Here is a 19,301-nt window from a genome sequence, read left to right as displayed (position 1 = left end):
CCGTATAACTCGTAATACTATACCCAGTTAACAGTATGAAATATAACTGAGCCTCTCAACAGATGGCTCAACAATAACCCTTTAGTTAGGCAATAACTATAAACAAGTATTGCAGACAATCCGCACTTGGGATGGGCGCCCAGCATCCACTACGGACTACGAGAAATAGATTTACCGGTGAGTAAAATCTTATTTTCTCTGACGTCCTAAGTGGATGCTGGGACTCCGTAAGGACCATGGGGATTATACCAAAGCTCCCAAACGGGCGGGAGAGTGCGGATGACTCTGCAGCACCGAATGGGCAAACTCTAGGTCCTCCTCAGCCAGGGTGTCAAACTTGTAGAATTTAGCAAATGTGTTTGACCCCGACCAAGTAGCTGCTCGGCAAAGTTGTAGAGCCGAGACCCCTCGGGCAGCCGCCCAAGAAGAGCCCACTTTCCTCGTGGAATGGGCTTTCACTGATTTAGGATGCGGCAGTCCAGCCGCAGAATGTGCAAGCTGAATCGTGCTACAGATCCAGCGAGCAATAGTCTGCTTAGAAGCAGGAGCACCCAGCTTGTTGGGTGCATACAGGATAAATAGCGAGTCAGTTTTCCTGACTCCAGCCGTCCTGGAAACATATACTTTTCAGGGCCCTGACTACGTCCAGTAACTTGGAATCCTCCAAGTCCCAAGTAGCTGCAGGCACCACAATAGGTTGGTTCACATGAAAAACTGATACCACCTTAGGAAAGAATTGGGAACGAGTCCTCAATTCCGCCTTATCCATATAAAAAAATCAGATACGGGCTTTTTCTTGACAAAGCCACCAATTCTGATACACGCCTGGCCGACGCCAAGGCCAACAGCATGACCACTTTCCACGTGAGGTATTGTAGCTCCACGGATTTAAGTGGCTCAACCCAATGCGACTTCAGGAAATCCAACACCACGTTGAGATCCCACGGTGCCACTGGAGGCACAAACGGGGGCTGACTATGCAGCACTCCCTTAACAAAAGTCTGAACTTCAGGCAGTGAAGCCAGTTCTATTTTGGAAGAAAATCGATAGAGTCGAAATCTGGACCTTAATGGAACCCAATTTTAGGCCCATAGTCACCCTGACTGTAGGAAGTGCAGAAATCGACCTAGCTGAAATTCCTCCTTTGGGGCCTTCCTGGCCTCACAGCACGCAACATATTTCCGCCATATGCGGTGATAATGGTTTGCGTTCACTTCTTTCCTAGCTTTAATCAGCGTAGGGATAACTTCCTCCGGAATGCCCTTTTCCTTCAGGATCCGGCGTTCAACCGCCATGTTGTCAAACGCAGCCGCGGTACGTCTTGGAACAGACAGGCCCCCTGCTGCAGCAGGTCCTGTCTGAGCGGCAGAGGCCATGGGTCCTCTGAGATCATTTATTGGAGTTCTGGGTATCAAGCTCTTCTTGGCCAATCCGGAACAATGAGTATAGTTCTTACTCCTCTCCTTTTTATTATTCTCATTACCCTGGGTAAGAGAGGCAGAGAAGGGAACACATACACCGACTGGTACACCCACGGTGTTACCAGAGCGTCCACAGCTATCGCCTGAGGGTCCCTTGACCTGGCGCAATATCTTTGTAGCTTTTTGTTGAGGCGGGACACCATCATGTCCACCTGTGGCCTTTCCCAACGGTGTACAATCATTTGGAAGACTTCTGGATGAAGTCCCCACTCTCCCGGGTGGAGGTCGTGTCTGCTGAGGAAGTCTGCTTCCCAGTTGTCCACTCCAGGAATAAACACTGCTGACAGTGCTAACACATGATTTTCCGCCCATCGGAGAATCCTTGTGGCTTCTGCCATCGCCATCCTGCTTCTTGTGCCGCCCTGTCGGTTTACATGAGCGACCGCCGTGATGTTGCCTGACCAGATCAGCACCGGCCGGTGTTGAAGCAGGGGTCTAGCCTGACTTAGGACATTGTAAATGGCCCTTAGTTCGAGAATATTTATGTGTAGGGAAGTCTCCTGACTTTTCCATAGTCCTTGGAAGTTTCTTCCCTGTGTGACTGCCCCCCAGCCTCGAAGGCTGGCATCCGTGGTCACCAGGACCCAGTCCTGTATGCCGAATCTGCGGCCCCCTAGAAGATGAGCACTCTGCAGCCACCACAACAGCGACACCCTGGCCCTTGGAGACAGGGTTATCTGCCGATGCATCTGAAGATGCGACCCGGACCACTTGTCCAACAGATCCCACTGGAAGATCCTTGCATGGGACCTGGCGAATGGAATTTCTTCGTAAGAAGCTACCATCTTTCCCAGGGCTTGCGTGCATTGATGCACCGACACCTCTATTTGTATTAGGAGGTCTCTGTCTAGAGACGACAACTCCTAGGACTTCTCCTCCGGGAGAAACCCTTTTTATCCTGTTCTGTGTCCAGAACCATACCCAGGAACAGTAGACGCGTCGTAGGAACCAGCTGCGACTTTGGAATATTCAGAATCCAGTCGTGCTGTTGTAGGACTTCCCGAGATAGTGCTACTCCGACGAACAACTGCTCCCTGGACCTCGCCTTTATAAGGAGATCGTCCAAGCACGGGATAATTATTTCGGGCATTATTGGTCATTGGTAATGACCATCCTGTACCACAATTTTGAGGTACTCCTGGTAAAGAGGGTAAATCGGACATGCAGGTAAGCATCCTTGATGTCCAGTGATACCATGAAATTCTCCAGGCTTGCAATAATCGCCCTGAGTGATTCCATTTTGAACTTGAACCTTCGTATATAAGTGTTCAAGGATTTCAATTTTAGAATGGGTCTCACCGAACCTTCTGGTTTCGGTACCACAACATTTTGGAATAGTAACCCCGGCCTTGTTGAAGGAGGGGTACCTTGATTTCACCTGCTGGAAGTACAGCTTGTGAATTGCCGCCAGTACTACCTCCCTTTCTCCGAGGGCAGCAGGCAAGGCTGATGTGAGGTAACGGCGAGGGGGAGTCGCCTCGAACTCCAGCCTGTATCCCTCTGATACTACTTGCAGAACCTAGGGATCCACCTGTGGGCAAGCCCACTGGTCCCTGAAGTTCCCGAGACGCGCCCCCACCGCACCTGTCTCCACCTGTGGAGCCCCAGCGTCATGCGGTGGACTCAGAGGAAACGGGGGAAGATTTTTGATCCTGGGAACTGGCTGTCTGGTGCAGCTTTTTCCTTCTTCCCTTGTCTCTGTGCAGAAAGGAAGCGCCTTTGACCCGCTTGCTTTTCTGAAGCCGAAAGGACTGTATCTGAAAATACGGTGCTTTCTTAGGCTGTGAGGAAACCTGAGGTAAAAATTTTTCTTCCCAGCTGTTGCTGTGGATACGAGGTCCCAGAGACCATCCCCAAACAATTCCTCACCCTTATAAGGCAGAATCTCCATGTGCCTTTTAAAGGCAGCATCGCCTGTCCACTGCCGGGTCTCTAATACCCTCCTGGCAGAATGGACATTGCATTAATTCTGGATGCCAGCCGGCAAATATCCCTCTGTGCATCCTTCATATATAAGACGACGTCTTGAATATGCTCTATGTTAGCAAAATATTATCCCTGTCTAGGGTATTAATATTATCTGACAGGGTATCAGACCACGCTGCAGCAGCACTATTTATGCTGAGGCAAATGCAGGTCTCAGTATAGTACCTGAGTGTGTATATACAGACTTCAGGATAGTCTCCTGCTTTTTATCAGCAGGCTCCTTCAAAGTGGCCGTATCCCAAGACGGCAGTGCCACCTTTTTTGACAAATGTGTGAGCGCCTTATCCACCCTAGGGGATATCTCCCAACGTGACCTATCCTCTGGCGGGAAAGGGTACGCCAACAGTAACTTTTTAGAAATTACCATTTTCTTATCGGGGGAACCCACGCTCTTTACACACTTCATTCACTCATCTGATTGGGGAACAAAACACTGGCTGCTTTTTCTCCCCAAACATAAAACCCCTTTTATGTGGTACTTGGGTTCATGTCAGAAATGTGTAACACATTTTTCATTGCCGAGATCATGCAACGGATGTTCCTAGTGGATTGTGTATATGTCTCAACCTCGTTGACACTGGAGTCAGACTCCGTGCCGACATCTGTGTCTGCCATCTGAGGTAACGGGCGTTTTTTGAGCCCCTGATGGCCTTTGAGACGCCTGGGCAAGCGCGGGCTGAGAAGCCGGCTGTCCCACAGCTGTTACGTCATCCAGCCTTTTATGTAAGGAGTTGACATTTATCGCTTAATACCTTCCACCTATCCATCCACTCTGGTGTCGGCCCCACAGGGGGCGACATCCCATTTATCGGCCTCTGCTCCGCCTCCACGTAACCTTCCTCATCCAACATGTCGACACAGCCGTACCGACACACCGCACACACACAGGGAATGCTCTGACTGAGGACAGGACCCCACAAAGTCCTTTGGGGAGACAGAGAGAGAGTATGCCAGCACACACCAGAGCGCTATATAATGCAGGGATTAACACTATAACTGAGTGATTTTTCCCCCAATAGCTGCTTGTATACACATATTGCGCCTAAATTTAGTGCCCCCCCTCTCTTTTTAACCCTTTGAGCCTGAAAACTACAGGGGAGAGCCTGGGGAGCTGTCTTCCAGCTGCACTGTGAAGAAAAAATGGCGCCAGTGTGCTGAGGGAGATGTCCCGGCCCCTTTTCCGGCGGACTTCTCCCGCTTTTTCTGGAATTCTGGCAGGGGTATTTTTACACCTATATAGCCTTCCTGACTATATATGGTGTAGATTTGCCAGCCAAGGTGTCTTATATTGCCCTCAGGGCGCCCCCCCCCCCCCCCCCCAGCGCCCTGCACCCATCAGTGACCGGAGTGTGAGGTGTGCATGAGGAGCAATGGCGCACAGCTGCAGTGCTGTGCGCTACCTTGGTGAAGACTGAAGTCTTCTGCCGCCGATTTTCCGGAACACTTCTTGCTTCTGGCTCTGTAAGGGGGCCAGCGGCGCGGCTCCGGGAACGAACACCAAGGTCGGGTCCTGCGGTCAATCCCTCTGGAGTTAATGGTGTCCAGTAGCCTAAGAAGCCCAAACTACCACCAGTTAGGTAGGTTCGCTTCTTCTCCCCTTTGTCCCTCGCTGCAGTGAGTCTGTTGCCAGCAGATCTCACTGTAAAATAAAAAACCTAAAATATACTTTCTTTCTAGGAGCTCAGGAGAGCCCCTAGTGTGCATCCAGCTCAGCCGGGCACAAGATTCTAACTGAGGTCTGGAGGAGGGTCATAGTGGGAGGAGCCAGTGCACACCAGGTCGTCCTAAAGCTTTCTTTAGTTGTGCCCAGTCTCCTGCGGAGCCGCTATTCCCCATGGTCCTTACGGAGTCCCAGCATCCACTTAGGACGTCAGAGAAATGAAGAGTGTGAAGTGGTATATGGTGCATACACAACAGAATGCTAGCAATCAGTGTGTTACTTAAGTTGCATATTGTGCAGGATCATAAAACATGAAAATTATTATTATTAAGTCTTCATCATACTTAATTTTTTCATACTTAATAATGACTTTTAATAAAGGACTACCGTATTACTGTACCTGGAGGTGCTGAAACTGAAGCAGCCCACAGCTATATCGCAGGGCTACCATCTTATGCAGGTGATACACCAAGAATGTTAATATTGGCCATGTGAGTCCAGAACAGAGCTCCATCAGTTCACATTCACTCACTCCATTGTGGCTGATGCTGATCAGGGAAAGTATCTGCAAAGAACATACAATGCTGTTACCAAATTGGCAAGAAAGAGGGTTGCCTTTAAATATTTTACTCATGTAACTCGTTGAAGTGAAATGGCACAAAGAGTATATAGATGATACATTACTCATGGGTATGGGAAGACACTGACATATCAGTCTAGCCCAATAATGAAGGAAGAAAACAGAAAATGTAGCAAAAAGCAGCACTAGATAGAAACCACAAAACAAGCATACTAATAGCCAATAATAACCCAGAAGCAAATTGACCACCAACTAAGAGTAGCAAAGACCTGAATTCTTCAGTATACAACAGAAAGGTTGCATGCAGAGCCTTGCATCATAAGAAGCACTCAGTCATAGCCACCAACTGAAGATGGTAGAACCTTAAGAAGTTAGTCCATAGGCTTCTCTGTTATGAATGTCTAGGAAGTCCTCATGGCCTTATGTACTCATAGCCAAATGTGCAGTGATCTGCAATGGTGGTGGCACATCCAGAGAAGTATACGCCTTACCAGATGCCAGTGGGTGTTACCTTGTAGGTTGTTGATGTGGGCTTCTTTGTTATTAAGGAAGAGTCAGAATGCCTAAAAGAATGTACAATACAAGATAATCTACGGCACATATAAATGTAACTATAACTGAAGTAAACACCTTAAATGTGGATAAACAGTACCCTGTATGACCAGAACTTTGTCTGTCCAATGAACAACCTCCTTCTGTACTCAATTTAGAATCCATGGCCAACACAAAGTTATTGAGGTGGAATCAGAATAGCATTTGTGGCAGAAAGTTTGCCATGCAACAAGCTACTGCCCTAACCTGATGAAGCATTGAGAAGGAAGAATTCTGAATCCCACTGAGCAGTGGTAGTGGCAAATCAGCCAAAGATTCAAAGAATGGATCAAGGAGAACTAGCTGCCAAGCTATAAGACAGAAGAAGGAAAAAGACAAATTACATAACATACAAAGAGTATAATTATGAACTTGGTATCAAACCTGTAACTGAGATTAGCCCAGACAAAAAATAAGCAACTCTGCTGGCGTTTTATTACCTATGACCTTAAGAAAAAGTATTTATACTAGTGATAAAGCTAAATATTTATCTTATATAAAACCCTTTATGAGGTCTAAGAACACTGTACGCTATTTACGTATGGAGTACCGTAAGGGTACGCTCGTTGCGTAACAATCGCTTAGCCGTGGTCGAGACGCTCAAGCGTCACGTTCGCTCACGGCCAAGAGATCACAGGCAGGCACGCTATTGGCTGCCGACTAACGTAATGGTTCACTATAGCGTAACGGACGCTGTATCGGGAGCGGGCTGCTCGAGCGATACGGACGCTCACGAGAATACGCTGTTGGTATCGGGCACACTTATAGGTGAGCGACTACCGTAATGCTACGCTATCAGCGTAGCGGACGCTCGAGACCACGAGGAGATCACGAGCGGCGCAGACGCTCACAATGTTAAACCTTTATATCTAAACCATAAACAATGTACTATGCTGTAAAACCTTTGTGTAGAGATAGGGTGTAGATGCAACACAGTGTAACCTTATTAACTTAAAAGCTGTTTGAGCGTCACGACGCTCTGAGAATACTAAACACTATAAGAAATACACAGATACCTGGGCTTAGGGTCCAACGCCTAATATATATATATTATGAATGATATACTTGCAAAAGAATTAATACAAATACAAATCATACACTACAATATAACATAGACTACCTAACCAGATAACTACACAGGAAATACAATACAATTACTATTTAAGGGAAAATAAGAGAGAAAGAGGAGAAGAGCGAGAGAAAGAGAGATTGGCCCACAATAACAAGAAGATCAATATAGTTGCGGAGAAAACTTACGCACAAGGGAAACGATCGCATGCGCCTCTGGACATCCAGCTCCCGATTTTCAGCAATGATAACCGTTGAAGAGTGAGAGCTGGATGTGATCGGCTTGTCTATTTATGCCCCACACACAATACAATTCAATGGTCCCTACAATCTCATTGTTCATTGGACACAGGAATTCCTCCTCGCATTATAACAAAAGGTCATAGGTTGATTCATACAGGTGGGCTGTGACTATTTCCAACAGCTCAGGTGGGAGGGAAACTGGGTTTCCCGCCGCATGGATAAGTAAGTGCAAATACAGTAAATGTTCATAAACTTCCTATGTCCATAACTATTCGCACGAGCGATTAATCCGCTTCAAACCAACACCGGAATATTGCTAATTAAATACTCTTCCGATGGGTACTAAACACCACTGTATTACTCCTGTCTGACCCTTCGTATCAAACAAAGAGGGATTTCTCTATTCACGAACATTCTATATTAACCAAACTTTCAGAATCTATCAAAGGGACCATGATCTACAAAATACATTATATAGTGAAAATATGTAACGATTGAGTCGCACGCTACGATCACATAAACTCTACCGTAAATACGCATACCGTGCGCCTGCGGGTGCCCGCGACTGTGAGTATGCGCACGTACGGGAGAGCGTACGCATGCGCAGCACGGACCTGTGTGAGGTGCAAATATGGTAGTGTGCATAGAGATATTTTTCTGACTTTGACAGTCCACCCTTTGGCAGTCAACAATAACTGCCACCTTCTAAAACATTTCAAAAAGAGAAAAATATATGTCAGGGGTTAATACATTTACATGGTTGGGTAGGGGAGGAGAGGAGAAGGTAGGAAAAGGGTATGACCTAGTGAGATAGCAGAAGCATGTGTGTATGAATCCGTGCTTGGGGGTCATGTATCATCGTGCCGTACGTGTTTTAAATCAAGCTTCGAGGTATTGCGAAGTATACATTTGAATTCCTTCTTATCCCGTGGTACGGGTCTGTGGATGGGCTGTCAAACTTTACCGAGCTCTTTTCGGCTTTGGTTGTAACAAAATGGGGGAGCACATTTTAGTTGATGATACATGAATGGGGGAGATATGTGATTGCTGATATCTGTGCCTGTATTCCCTATCGACTATGTGTGTCATTACCTGAGGGTTGTAGAAATGAAGAAAAGACATAATTACGGTAAATGCGGTGGTATTCTATGTCAGGTAAATGCACATTCGTCGATTGAGGTCTTGTTTGGTGTCTGTTGAATGCAGTCTTCTTTGTGCTTTTGCCCATAAGGTGCGAGCAAAAGCTGTCAATGTCCATAGATTTACAAAAGTGTTGGGCTAGCGTAATTTTAAAATTTCTAGGGAAACTGGGGATCCATGGCATAGTTCATCAAAAATCTGTGTATCAGGTTGTCAAAACTTCTTCTTTAATCCATCTGTTGTCTGTATATCGGCTCATCAAACTCCTCGTCCAAGTGGGTCTTTTTACCTTGGAGAAAACGGAAAAACAGGTGAAAGAAACGGACCGTAGAAATCGCATTTTCATCACATCATTGTTTCTACCGTTGGGTCATAAATCAAGTCCATTGGAATTACAGTTTCCTCACTCCTTAAACTCATTACCCTAGTACGACGATTGCACTTCATTAAAGCCTGCCCGCATCTAAATATCAAGCCAATCGTTATGATAACACCTAAGATACATAGGAGAAACTTCCCAACATCCATTATGACTCCTTGAGCCCAGTCTCCTAAACCAGAGAACCAATTTCGCGGGTTCAACCATGACACCCAACCAGTCAGCTCATTACCTACAGCAGCAAGAGTGAGATTGTGTCTCCTGCGAAATTCCCACTTCAGTTGGAGAATATTGTCCATCTTTTGGTCTATGACCTCGACCGGGTCCTCGGTGCTATTCGTAATATATGTGCAACATTTCACGCCGTATTGTGTTGCCAGTGTGACACAATATCCGCCTGTCACTGCTGTGAGGTAATTAAGAACCATTCTATGCTGTACCAGTTCTGTTTTATAAGCTTGAAGTTCTCTTCCAGTATACCTAAACGTGTCATCATACATTTCAGTGATATTATCTAACAAATTTGCAAGCGCAGATATGCATTTATAATTCAACACTCCTCTGGCGGTGCGAGTGATGTCTAACGCGATTAGAAACTGAATCCCGGTGGATTCATGGATCATGTCAGAGGCCGGATGCTCTGTTCTTTCTATCAGGTGCCGTTTAACTACGTGCTCGTAATGGGTGTGAGTGTAAGGAGTTTGGGCAACACGGTGTATGTCTTTCATTTTGTCATGTGATACAGTCATTACTTCAGGCAGTACTTTTCCAATATAACACAATCCTTCAGAGTTTGGGGCAAGCCACTTATACGCCTTTCTCCCGCATATGAAATATGCATCATCGGGGAGAACATATGGGACGGAGTAGGACATAACCATATTACACACCTTCCATGTGAAATCTCCTAACCCTAATTCTTCCATCTGCTTAGTACACGTATCAGGTTGTACGATATGTGCACAGTATCCTGGTGATACCTCTCCAACTCTCGTAATCCTATTTCCTAAGGTATATCTATACCGGAAAGATTTTCCTCTACTGGCTATGTGGCGTATAAGCTCTGTATCTGTAGGCATTCTATCTGCTCTATGCGAAAAGGTCATGGTTTGATTACTCCATGACACTTCCCAATTTCCCGGCTTTCGGGGATTGGAGATGTTAAAACATAATAGGGACCTATCCACATGGTATTGGTGGAGCTTCAAACTAGGAGGGCTGGAGATATTAAACCTCCTGTCCACCGGTCTCCCACCACTTAACTCAAGTACCTCCCCTAACGTTAAAGGAAATGGTACTAGCCCTGATTTGCTATGACCTTGAGGTACTTGAGAGCATACCCAACAATCTGTCTTATTTAACACACTACCCACTAAGGAGTGATAGTCACTCAATGGATGCCGGTCCATGTGGATATTAAAACTGGATTGGCATTTCTTAATGCACCCATCCTCAACTACATTGTCACAGAGCCTACAGATACAGTTTTCTTCAGCTAACAATCCTTCACAATGTTTACAAATAACATGGCTGTTAGATTGTTTCCGGTACTCGCCTTTGTTCGGTGCTTGTGTTGCTATTGGAAATTTACACCTCCGTCTTAGTCATTGGAACCTTTCTGGTGTCAAAACTTCTTTCTCGACCTCACTGGTACTCTCACCAAAACAGACTGCTCTGGTCAACATCAGGGTCAACAGGAAAATCCATATCACAGTCTCTTGTGGCAAGTCCATCTTACAGGAGGAGAAAAGAAGAAATTTGTAATGGGGTACAGAAAAACAGTTTGAGGGGGAGAGAAACTTGTTACGATAATTAAGTTCTCTAGTCTTTGTCGTTCTTCCTGTTCTGTCGTCATCTCAAAGGTGCTGTCTCTCAGTCTTCCAACCGAACATTCCGGTGAAGCAATATTCCTTCCAAACCAGCGATCTCTCTGTAAGGAGCAAAAATCTTGCATTACCATTTGTCTAACTGATGTGTGACATACCATCTTTAAAACATGAAAACATGAGTGAGAAGAGAGAGGAAACAAAAAAAAAAACAAAAGAGAGAGAGAACAATTCATATATGTATATATAACATAACACATCACTAAACAACAGAAAAAAAAAAGAAACATCTTTCAAACATAAACATTTTCTAAAACATTGTCAGATCATCAGGCTGTCATATCTACATGTCCAATGGTTTCCTTGCGCAGTCCCTCCCCCCAGCACCTCCATACTCCACCCTCTGTATCTGGCCAGAATACATTGATGCGGATAGGTCATGCTGGGGTTTGGTAGACTTCTGCAAAGACCAAGTGTATATGCAATGTTTGAATCCTACCAATAATCGTCAGAGATGGGGAGAGAGAAAAAGAAACATTTCACAGATACATTTACAACGTTTCACCCGGTCATTCCTGTGTCTTCAGGGAATGACCTCCCAATTTATTAACTATAACCTCAGGCTTACCATCAGTCCTAATGATCACCTTTCCTGATTGCACATTATGGGTGTGGCTCAAAATTCTTCCTATGTGATCCCTGATTGTAATTTGGTGTGTCATATTTATGCTCATTTTCCTGGTCTAGGGGGTCTGACTTTATGTGGGTTATTACAGTTGCTGGCATAATGCCCTTCTCTTCTACAATGATAACAAACCCTGGGTTTCCTCCAAGTGTCAATGACCTGAGGTCTTGGTTGATTTGATGCCTCCTCAAACGCTCGGATGCTCATCGCCATCAACCGTTTTCCCTGTGCTTCCCTGATTCCTTGGATACCATGATTATGTCGTTGTCTAGGGGGCTGATGTGACTTTTGTTTACTTCCTGATCTACAATCTCTTGCAAAATGACCTTCCTTCTGGCAATTATAACACCTTGTCACCTTTGGCTTAACCACAGGGATCTGAGGCTTCTTTGTTTCCCTGTGCTTGATGATGCTTTGCTCATGCCCAACAGCAGAGTCCCTTAATGCAGTTACTGATTTATCTCTCCAGTATGGATTGGTGATCTGTATCTTTGCTCTCAACACTTCCCTTAAACCATCCATTAGCACAGATACTGCTACTTCTCTGTGCGGTGCACTTGTTTTGATGTCTGTGATCCCAGTGTTCCTAGCCATTACTTGCAGTGCTCGATTGAAATAATTGGAAATACTTTCCCCTTCGTTTTGTCTTATGGAGAAGATTTTGTTCCACTCGACAATGGCTGGGAAATATATTTCTAACTGTCGGTTGATCTGCTTAATACATTCCTGATTGTGTTCCTCTGTACAAGGTACCTCCGTGTCTAATTTACAATCAGCAATAAATTTCGCAGGGTCAACACTGGAGGGCAAACATGCCCTCAGCACTGTCCACCACTCTTTGTTGGTGGGTTCTGTGGAGTTTCCTAGTTCTTTAACAAACCTTTGACACGCTACTAGATTTTTCCTGGGATCAGGAAATTCAGACATAATTGATCTCAATTCCATCCGGGACCAGGGACAGCGCATTGCACTGTCCTGGACGGGAAGGATTCCCTGATCGTCAGTCTTCCCATTGGGGACTGTGATCACCCTGACAGGACTAAACTCAATTACATCACCTTGTTTTGGTCTTACAATATGGGGTACATTTGTTTGTGCGTGATATAAAACATTGTACGTACCTGTGGACACGACCTCACCTGACCCTCCGTTAGGGGGTTTAATTATTGCCTTTACCGATTTGGTCGCGTCCACCTGGATGTCTTGTGTGATGGCTGCTGGAAGAGGTGCCGACATCGTGTTGGGTTCACTTTCTTGCTCGTATTCCTGAGGGAAGTTTGATATGGCGTGCAACTTGCACGGGTTAACAGTTGTACATTTAACAGCATTACAATTATCATTGTTATGTTTATTACACTTATTCTTATCATCTATACTACAGTTGCTAAGTGCGTTTTTATTGTTCAACATTGTGCCTTTCTCCGCAACCATAATTCTCTCCATTGCCATGTCTCTCCTCCCAAGATGAGAGTCAGATATGTCAGTTAACTCTCTTTGCATTTCACTTTCCTGTTGCCATAATTTTAAACAATCATAATGTTTGATCCGTCTCTTTGCTGGTTTAATAAGACCTATCCTTCTCCTTAAATTCATTAACACTTCTGGGCTGAAGCTACCTATTCTTGGGAATTTCTCCCCGTCATGCATTGTCATTCTTTCCCATTCATCACATAAAATTTCTGTGTGCCTTCCGTATTTTTCACACATTACGTACCTTGCCGACCCGACTGGTCGGTTTACAGAATCAACCCGAACCGAGGTTGATCGCCCCCTTCTTGAACAACTGGCCCCCATAATTTGCAGGTGTTGATAACCCTTAAAAAACCAAAATATTCAAAGATAGGTTGACGGTGAAGTTTACCGAGCACCTCACTCACTCGCCCACGCCGACCAATATGCCCACACACTGATATAGTGCTGGCGTACTCGACCCAGGGCCCCTATTAACCTGAGTTTACTGGAACATGTGGGTGTGATCCGAAGAGCATTAACCCTTTCCAGTAAAGGTGGGGTTGTCGGATAATTCCTGAGTGACCAGAGAATTTCCCTTTTTGGTTAAAATAAAAAATTACACAAATCACGTTAGAATGTACAAATAGCGTTTATGACCGGGTTTGTACACAAATGGTACTGGTCAGGTTACTAACTAATGCACACAATTACGTGCGGTACAATCGTTCAGTACATAAGCAACTAATCTTATGTACGGAGCGACCAGTGGAATCGACATTCAGCAGCTGCGAATTCCTTCAGCCTGAGCTTTGTTTTCCTATATGGGTGTCGCACCAACCCTTCTTTGGTGTTGTGCCTTGTTTCTATAGCGGACTTCCTTGTCTGCTGTACCTGGACCTCCTGGTCTGTTATGCGACCTCCTGGTCTGACCTCCTGGTCTGATACAGTATGACCTCCTGGTCTGCTACACTCTAATGCTCAAAATTTTATATATGTTTAACCAGAGATGCCTCCCTAGCCACCATGTATGTCACTTACACGTATGTACCTTCACGAGAACTCGATGATTTCTTTGGTTCAATCCCCAAAATTGTAAAACTTAAAAACACTCACTCATCACATACACACTTTTGTTTCTATTTCTATTTCTGCGCAGACATTTTTCTTTAGACCAGATGTGTTGTAAATTTGGAGAAGGATCTGTTAATTTAAATTTCGGATTTAAAATAGATTTGCGCTATTTATCGCCTGATGCGCTATTTATCGCTTGTTGCGTTACTTATCGCCTGTTGCGCTACGTTACTTATCGCCTGTTGCGCTACTTAAAAATCAACACTATCGTGTGACTTGAGTTACGTGGGCGTACCCAGACGCTCCGTTGCGTAATTTACGCTGCGTGCGTCGGCCTTTGCGTACGCGAGTCTCAGTCCTTTGTTAGAGACACGTGTACACAAAACCAATGTCCACCGTAACACAACTAACACGTTTTATCAATGTAGATGATCCTCGATCGTCTACCGCGCAACACACCAATCTCTCCTTTTACCTTTAGGTAGAGCTGTGTGTGCTTTTACACTTTATCCCTTAACGCATTATTTTTACACTTTAACTATGGAATAGCGACAACTCTCTCTTAGTACGTTTATCAATTATACAATGGCAAACAGGAGAGTGATATATGAAAATACACGAATTAAAAGAAATGCAGATATGCGTGCGTGTGTACGCAAGACAGAAATAAACAGTTTTAAAAGGACACTATCGTTTTGTTCTTACCTCCGGTCCCGGATTCCTTCAGCACCCTTTACTAAGCGAAGCAGACGCTTATCCAAACAGCACTACGAGGAATATGATCTCCCGCCCTTTGCTGCTGGATAATGTCTGCTGAAATTACCTAGTGCAGATATGTGAAGGACGGGCGAGCCGCCAATTGATAAAGCTAAATATTTATCTTATATAAAACCCTTTATGAGGTCTAAGAACACTGTACGCTATTTACGTATGGAGTACCGTAAGGGTACGCTCGTTGCGTAACAATCGCTTAGCCGTGGTCGAGACGCTCAAGCGTCACGTTCACTCACGGCCAAGAGATCACAGGCAGGCACGCTATTGGCTGCCGACTAACGTAATGGTTCACTATAGCGTAACGGACGCTGTATCGGGAGCGGGCTGCTCGAGCGATACGGACGCTCACGAGAATACGCTGTTGGTATCGGGCACACTTATAGGTGAGCGACTACCGTAATGCTACGCTATCAGCGTAGCGGACGCTCGAGACCACGAGGAGATCACGAGCGGCGCAGACGCTCACAATGTTAAACCTTTATATCTAAACCATAAACAATGTACTATGCTGTAAAACCTTTGTGTAGAGATAGGGTGTAGATGCAACACAGTGTAACCTTATTAACTTAAAAGCTGTTTGAGCGTCACCGACGCTCTGAGAATACTAAACACTATAAGAAATACACAGATACCTGGGCTTAGGGTCCAACGCCTAATATATATATATTATGAATTATATACTTGCAAAAGAATTAATACAAATACAAATCATACACTACAATATAACATAGACTACCTAACCAGATAACTACACAGGAAATACAATACAATTACTATTTAAGGGAAAATAAGAGAGAAAGAGGAGAAGAGAGAGAGAAAGAGAGATTGGCCCACAATAACAAGAAGATCAATATAGTTGCGGAGAAAACTTACGCACAAAGGAAACGATCGCATGCGCCTCTGGACATCCAGCTCCCGATTTTCAGCAATGATAACCGTTGAAGAGTGAGAGCTGGATGTGATCGGCTTGTCTATTTATGCCCCACACACAATACAATTCAATGGTCCCTACAATCTCATTGTTCATTGGACACAGGAATTCCTCCTCGCATTATAACAAAAGGTCATAGGTTGATTCATACAGGTGGGCTGTGACTATTTCCAACAGCTCAGGTGGGAGGGAAACTGGGTTTCCCGCCGCATGGATAAGTAAGTGCAAATACAGTAAATGTTCATAAACTTCCTATGTCCATAACTATTCGCACGAGCGATTAATCCGCTTCAAACCAACACCGGAATATTGCTAATTAAATACTCTTCCGATGGGTACTAAACACCACTGTATTACTCCTGTCTGACCCTTCGTATCAAACAAAGAGGGATTTCTCTATTCACGAACATTCTATATTAACCAAACTTTCAGAATCTATCAAAGGGACCATGATCTACAAAATACATTATATAGTGAAAATATGTAACGATTGAGTCGCACGCTACGATCACATAAACTCTACCGTAAATACGCATACCGTGCGCCTGCGGGTGCCCGCGACTGTGAGTATGCGCACGTACGGGAGAGCGTACGCATGCGCAGCACGGACCTGTGTGAGGTGCAAATATGGTAGTGTGCATAGAGATATTTTTCTGACATTGACACTAGGAAAAACCAAGATGAACACTTTCTTACTACACGCCCCTTAAAGAAACAGAGAGCAAACATAAAACAATGATCTGAGGCTAGATTAGAGGTAAGAGTACCTGGAACAGGAGATACAATGGAGTTCATCTATAAAAAAAATAAGATTTTAAACCTACCGGTAAATCTTTTTCTCCTAGTCCGTAGAGGATGCTGGGGACTCCGTAAGGACCATGGGGAATAGACGGGCTCCGCAGGAGACATGGGCACTAAAAAGAACTTTAGATATGGGTATGCACTGGCTCCTCCCTCTATGCCCCTCCTCCAGACCTCAGTTAGAAAACTGTGCCCAGAGGAGACGGACAGTACGAGGAAAGGATTTTTGTTAATCTAAGGGCAAGATTCATACCAGCCCACACCATCCACACCGTATAACATGGTATATACGAACCAGTTAACAGTATGAAACAAAACAGCATCAGTGAGAGACTGATCAAAACTGTAACATAACCCTTATGTAAGCCAAAACTATATACAAGTCTTGCAGAATTTAGTCCGCACTGGGACGGGCGCCCAGCATCCTCTACGGACTAGGAGAAAAAGAATTACCGGTAGGTTTAAAATCTTATTTTCTCTTACGTCCTAGAGGATGTTGGGGACTCTGTAAGGACCATGGGGATTATACCAAAGCTCCAAAACGGGCGGGAGAGTGCGGATGACTCTGCAGCACCGATTGAGCAAACATGAGGTCCTCCTGAGCCAGGGTATCAAACTTGTAGAACTTTGCAAAGGTGTTTGAACCTGACCAAGTCGCCGCTCAGCAAAGCTGTAATGCCGAGACACCTCGGGCAGCCGCCAAGAAGAACCCACCTTCCTAGTGGAATGGGCCTTTACTGAATTTGGTAACGGCAATCCAGCCTTAGAATGAGCCTGCTGAATCGTGTTACAGATCCAGCGAGCAATAGTCTGCTTAGAAGCAGGAGCGCCAACCTTGTTGGCTGCATACAGGACAAACAGTGCCTCTGTTTTCCTAACCGAGCCGTTCTGGCTACATAAATTTTCAATGCCCTGACCACATCAAGGGACTCGGAAACCTCCAAGTCCCGCGTAGCCACAGGCACCACAATAGGTTGGTTCATATGAAAGGAGGAAACCACCTTAGGCAAAAATTGAGGACGAGTCCGCAACTCCGCTCTATCCACATGGAAAATCAGATAGGGGCTTTTATAAGATAAAGCCGCCAACTCAGACACTCGCCTTGCCGATGCCAAGGCCAACAACATGACCACTTTCCAAGTGAGATACTTTAATTCCACCGCAGTGAGACTTAAGGAACCGTAACACCACGTTAAGGTCCCATGGTGCCACAGGAGGCACAAAAGGAGGCTGGATATCCAGCACTCCCTTCACAAAAGTCTGGACTTCTGGGAAAGAAGCCAATTCCTTCTAAAAGAAAATGGATAGGGCCGAAATCTAAACCTTAATGGAGCCTAATTTTAGGCCCAAATTCACTCCAGTCTGTAGGAAGTGAAGGAAACGGCCCAGATGGAATTCTTCCGGAGGAGCATTCCTGGACTCACACCAAGACACATACTTCCTCCATATACGGTGATAATGTTTCAATGTCACGTCCTTCCTAGCCTTTATCAGAGTAGGAATGACCTCATCCGGAATGCCCTTTTTCGCTAGGATACGGCGTTCAACCGCCATGCCGTCAAACGCAGCCGCGGTAAGTCCTGGAACAGACAGGGCCCCTGTTGCAACAGGTACTCTCCGAAAGGAAGAGGCCACGGATCTTCTGTGAGCATTTCCTGCAGATCCGGATTCCAGGCCCTTCGAGGCCAATCTGGAACAATGAGAATTGTCTGTACTCCTCTTCGTCTTATGATTCTCAATATCTTGGAGATGAGAGGAAGAGGAGGGAACACATAGACCGGCTGAAACACCCATGGTGTCACCAGGGCGTCCACTGCTACCGCCTGAGGGTCCCTTGACCTGGCGTAATATCTCGGAAGTTTCTTGTTGAGGTGTGACGCCATCATGTCTATTTGAGGCAGTCCCCACTGACTTGCAAACTCTGCAAAGACTTCCTGATGAAGTCCCCACTCTCCTGGATGTAGATCGTGTCTGCTGAGGAAGTCCGCTTCCCAGTTGTCTACTCCCGGAATGAAGACTGTCGTCAGAGCGCTTACATGATTTTCCGCCCAGCGAAGAATCCTGGTGGCTTCTGCCATTGCCACTCTGCTCTTTGTTTAGCCTTGACGGTTTACATGAGCCACTGCAGTGATGTTGTCTGACTGAATCAGAATTGTAGGTAACGAAGCAAATTCTCCGCTTGACGAAGGCCGTTGTATATGGCCCTTAATTCCAGTACGTTGATGTGAAGACGAGCCTCCTGGCTTCACCATAGACATTGGAAGTTTCTTTCCTGTGTGACTGCTCCCCATCCTCGGAGGCTCGCGTCCGTGGTTACCAGAACCCAGTCCTGAATGCTGAACCTGCGACCCTCTAGAACGTGAGCACTCTGCAGCCACCACAGAAGAGATACCCTGGCCCTGGGGGACAGGCTGATCATCTGATGAATCTGTAGATGTGACCCGGACCACTTGTCCATAAGGTCCCACTGAAAAGTCCTTGCATGGAACCTGCCGAATGGAATGGCCTCGTAAGACGCCACCATCTTTCCCAGAACTCGAGTGCAGTGATGCACCGACACCCTTTTTGGCTTCAAGAGGTCCCTGACCAAGTTCATGAGTTCTTGGGCCTTTTCCATCGGGAGAAAAACCCTT

General features: G+C 45.5%; 1 protein-coding gene across 2 annotated transcripts in view; it reads right to left on the bottom strand.

Annotated features, from left to right (window-relative positions):
- The window catches only part of NPHP3 (nephrocystin 3), a 303,001-nt gene that overhangs the window by 68,291 nt on the left and 215,409 nt on the right, over positions 1-19,301 (bottom strand). For both annotated transcript variants that reach the window (XM_063922378.1, XM_063922379.1), the window contains one exon: positions 5,528-5,692. In XM_063922378.1, coding sequence (XP_063778448.1) covers positions 5,528-5,692 — 165 coding nt within the window. The remainder of the gene's footprint in view (positions 1-5,527; positions 5,693-19,301) is intronic.

This window comes from Pseudophryne corroboree, chromosome 5 (genome assembly GCF_028390025.1).
Source record: "Pseudophryne corroboree isolate aPseCor3 chromosome 5, aPseCor3.hap2, whole genome shotgun sequence".
Taxonomy (NCBI): Eukaryota; Metazoa; Chordata; class Amphibia; order Anura; family Myobatrachidae; genus Pseudophryne; species Pseudophryne corroboree.
This window is presented reverse-complemented; position numbering and strand designations above follow the sequence as displayed.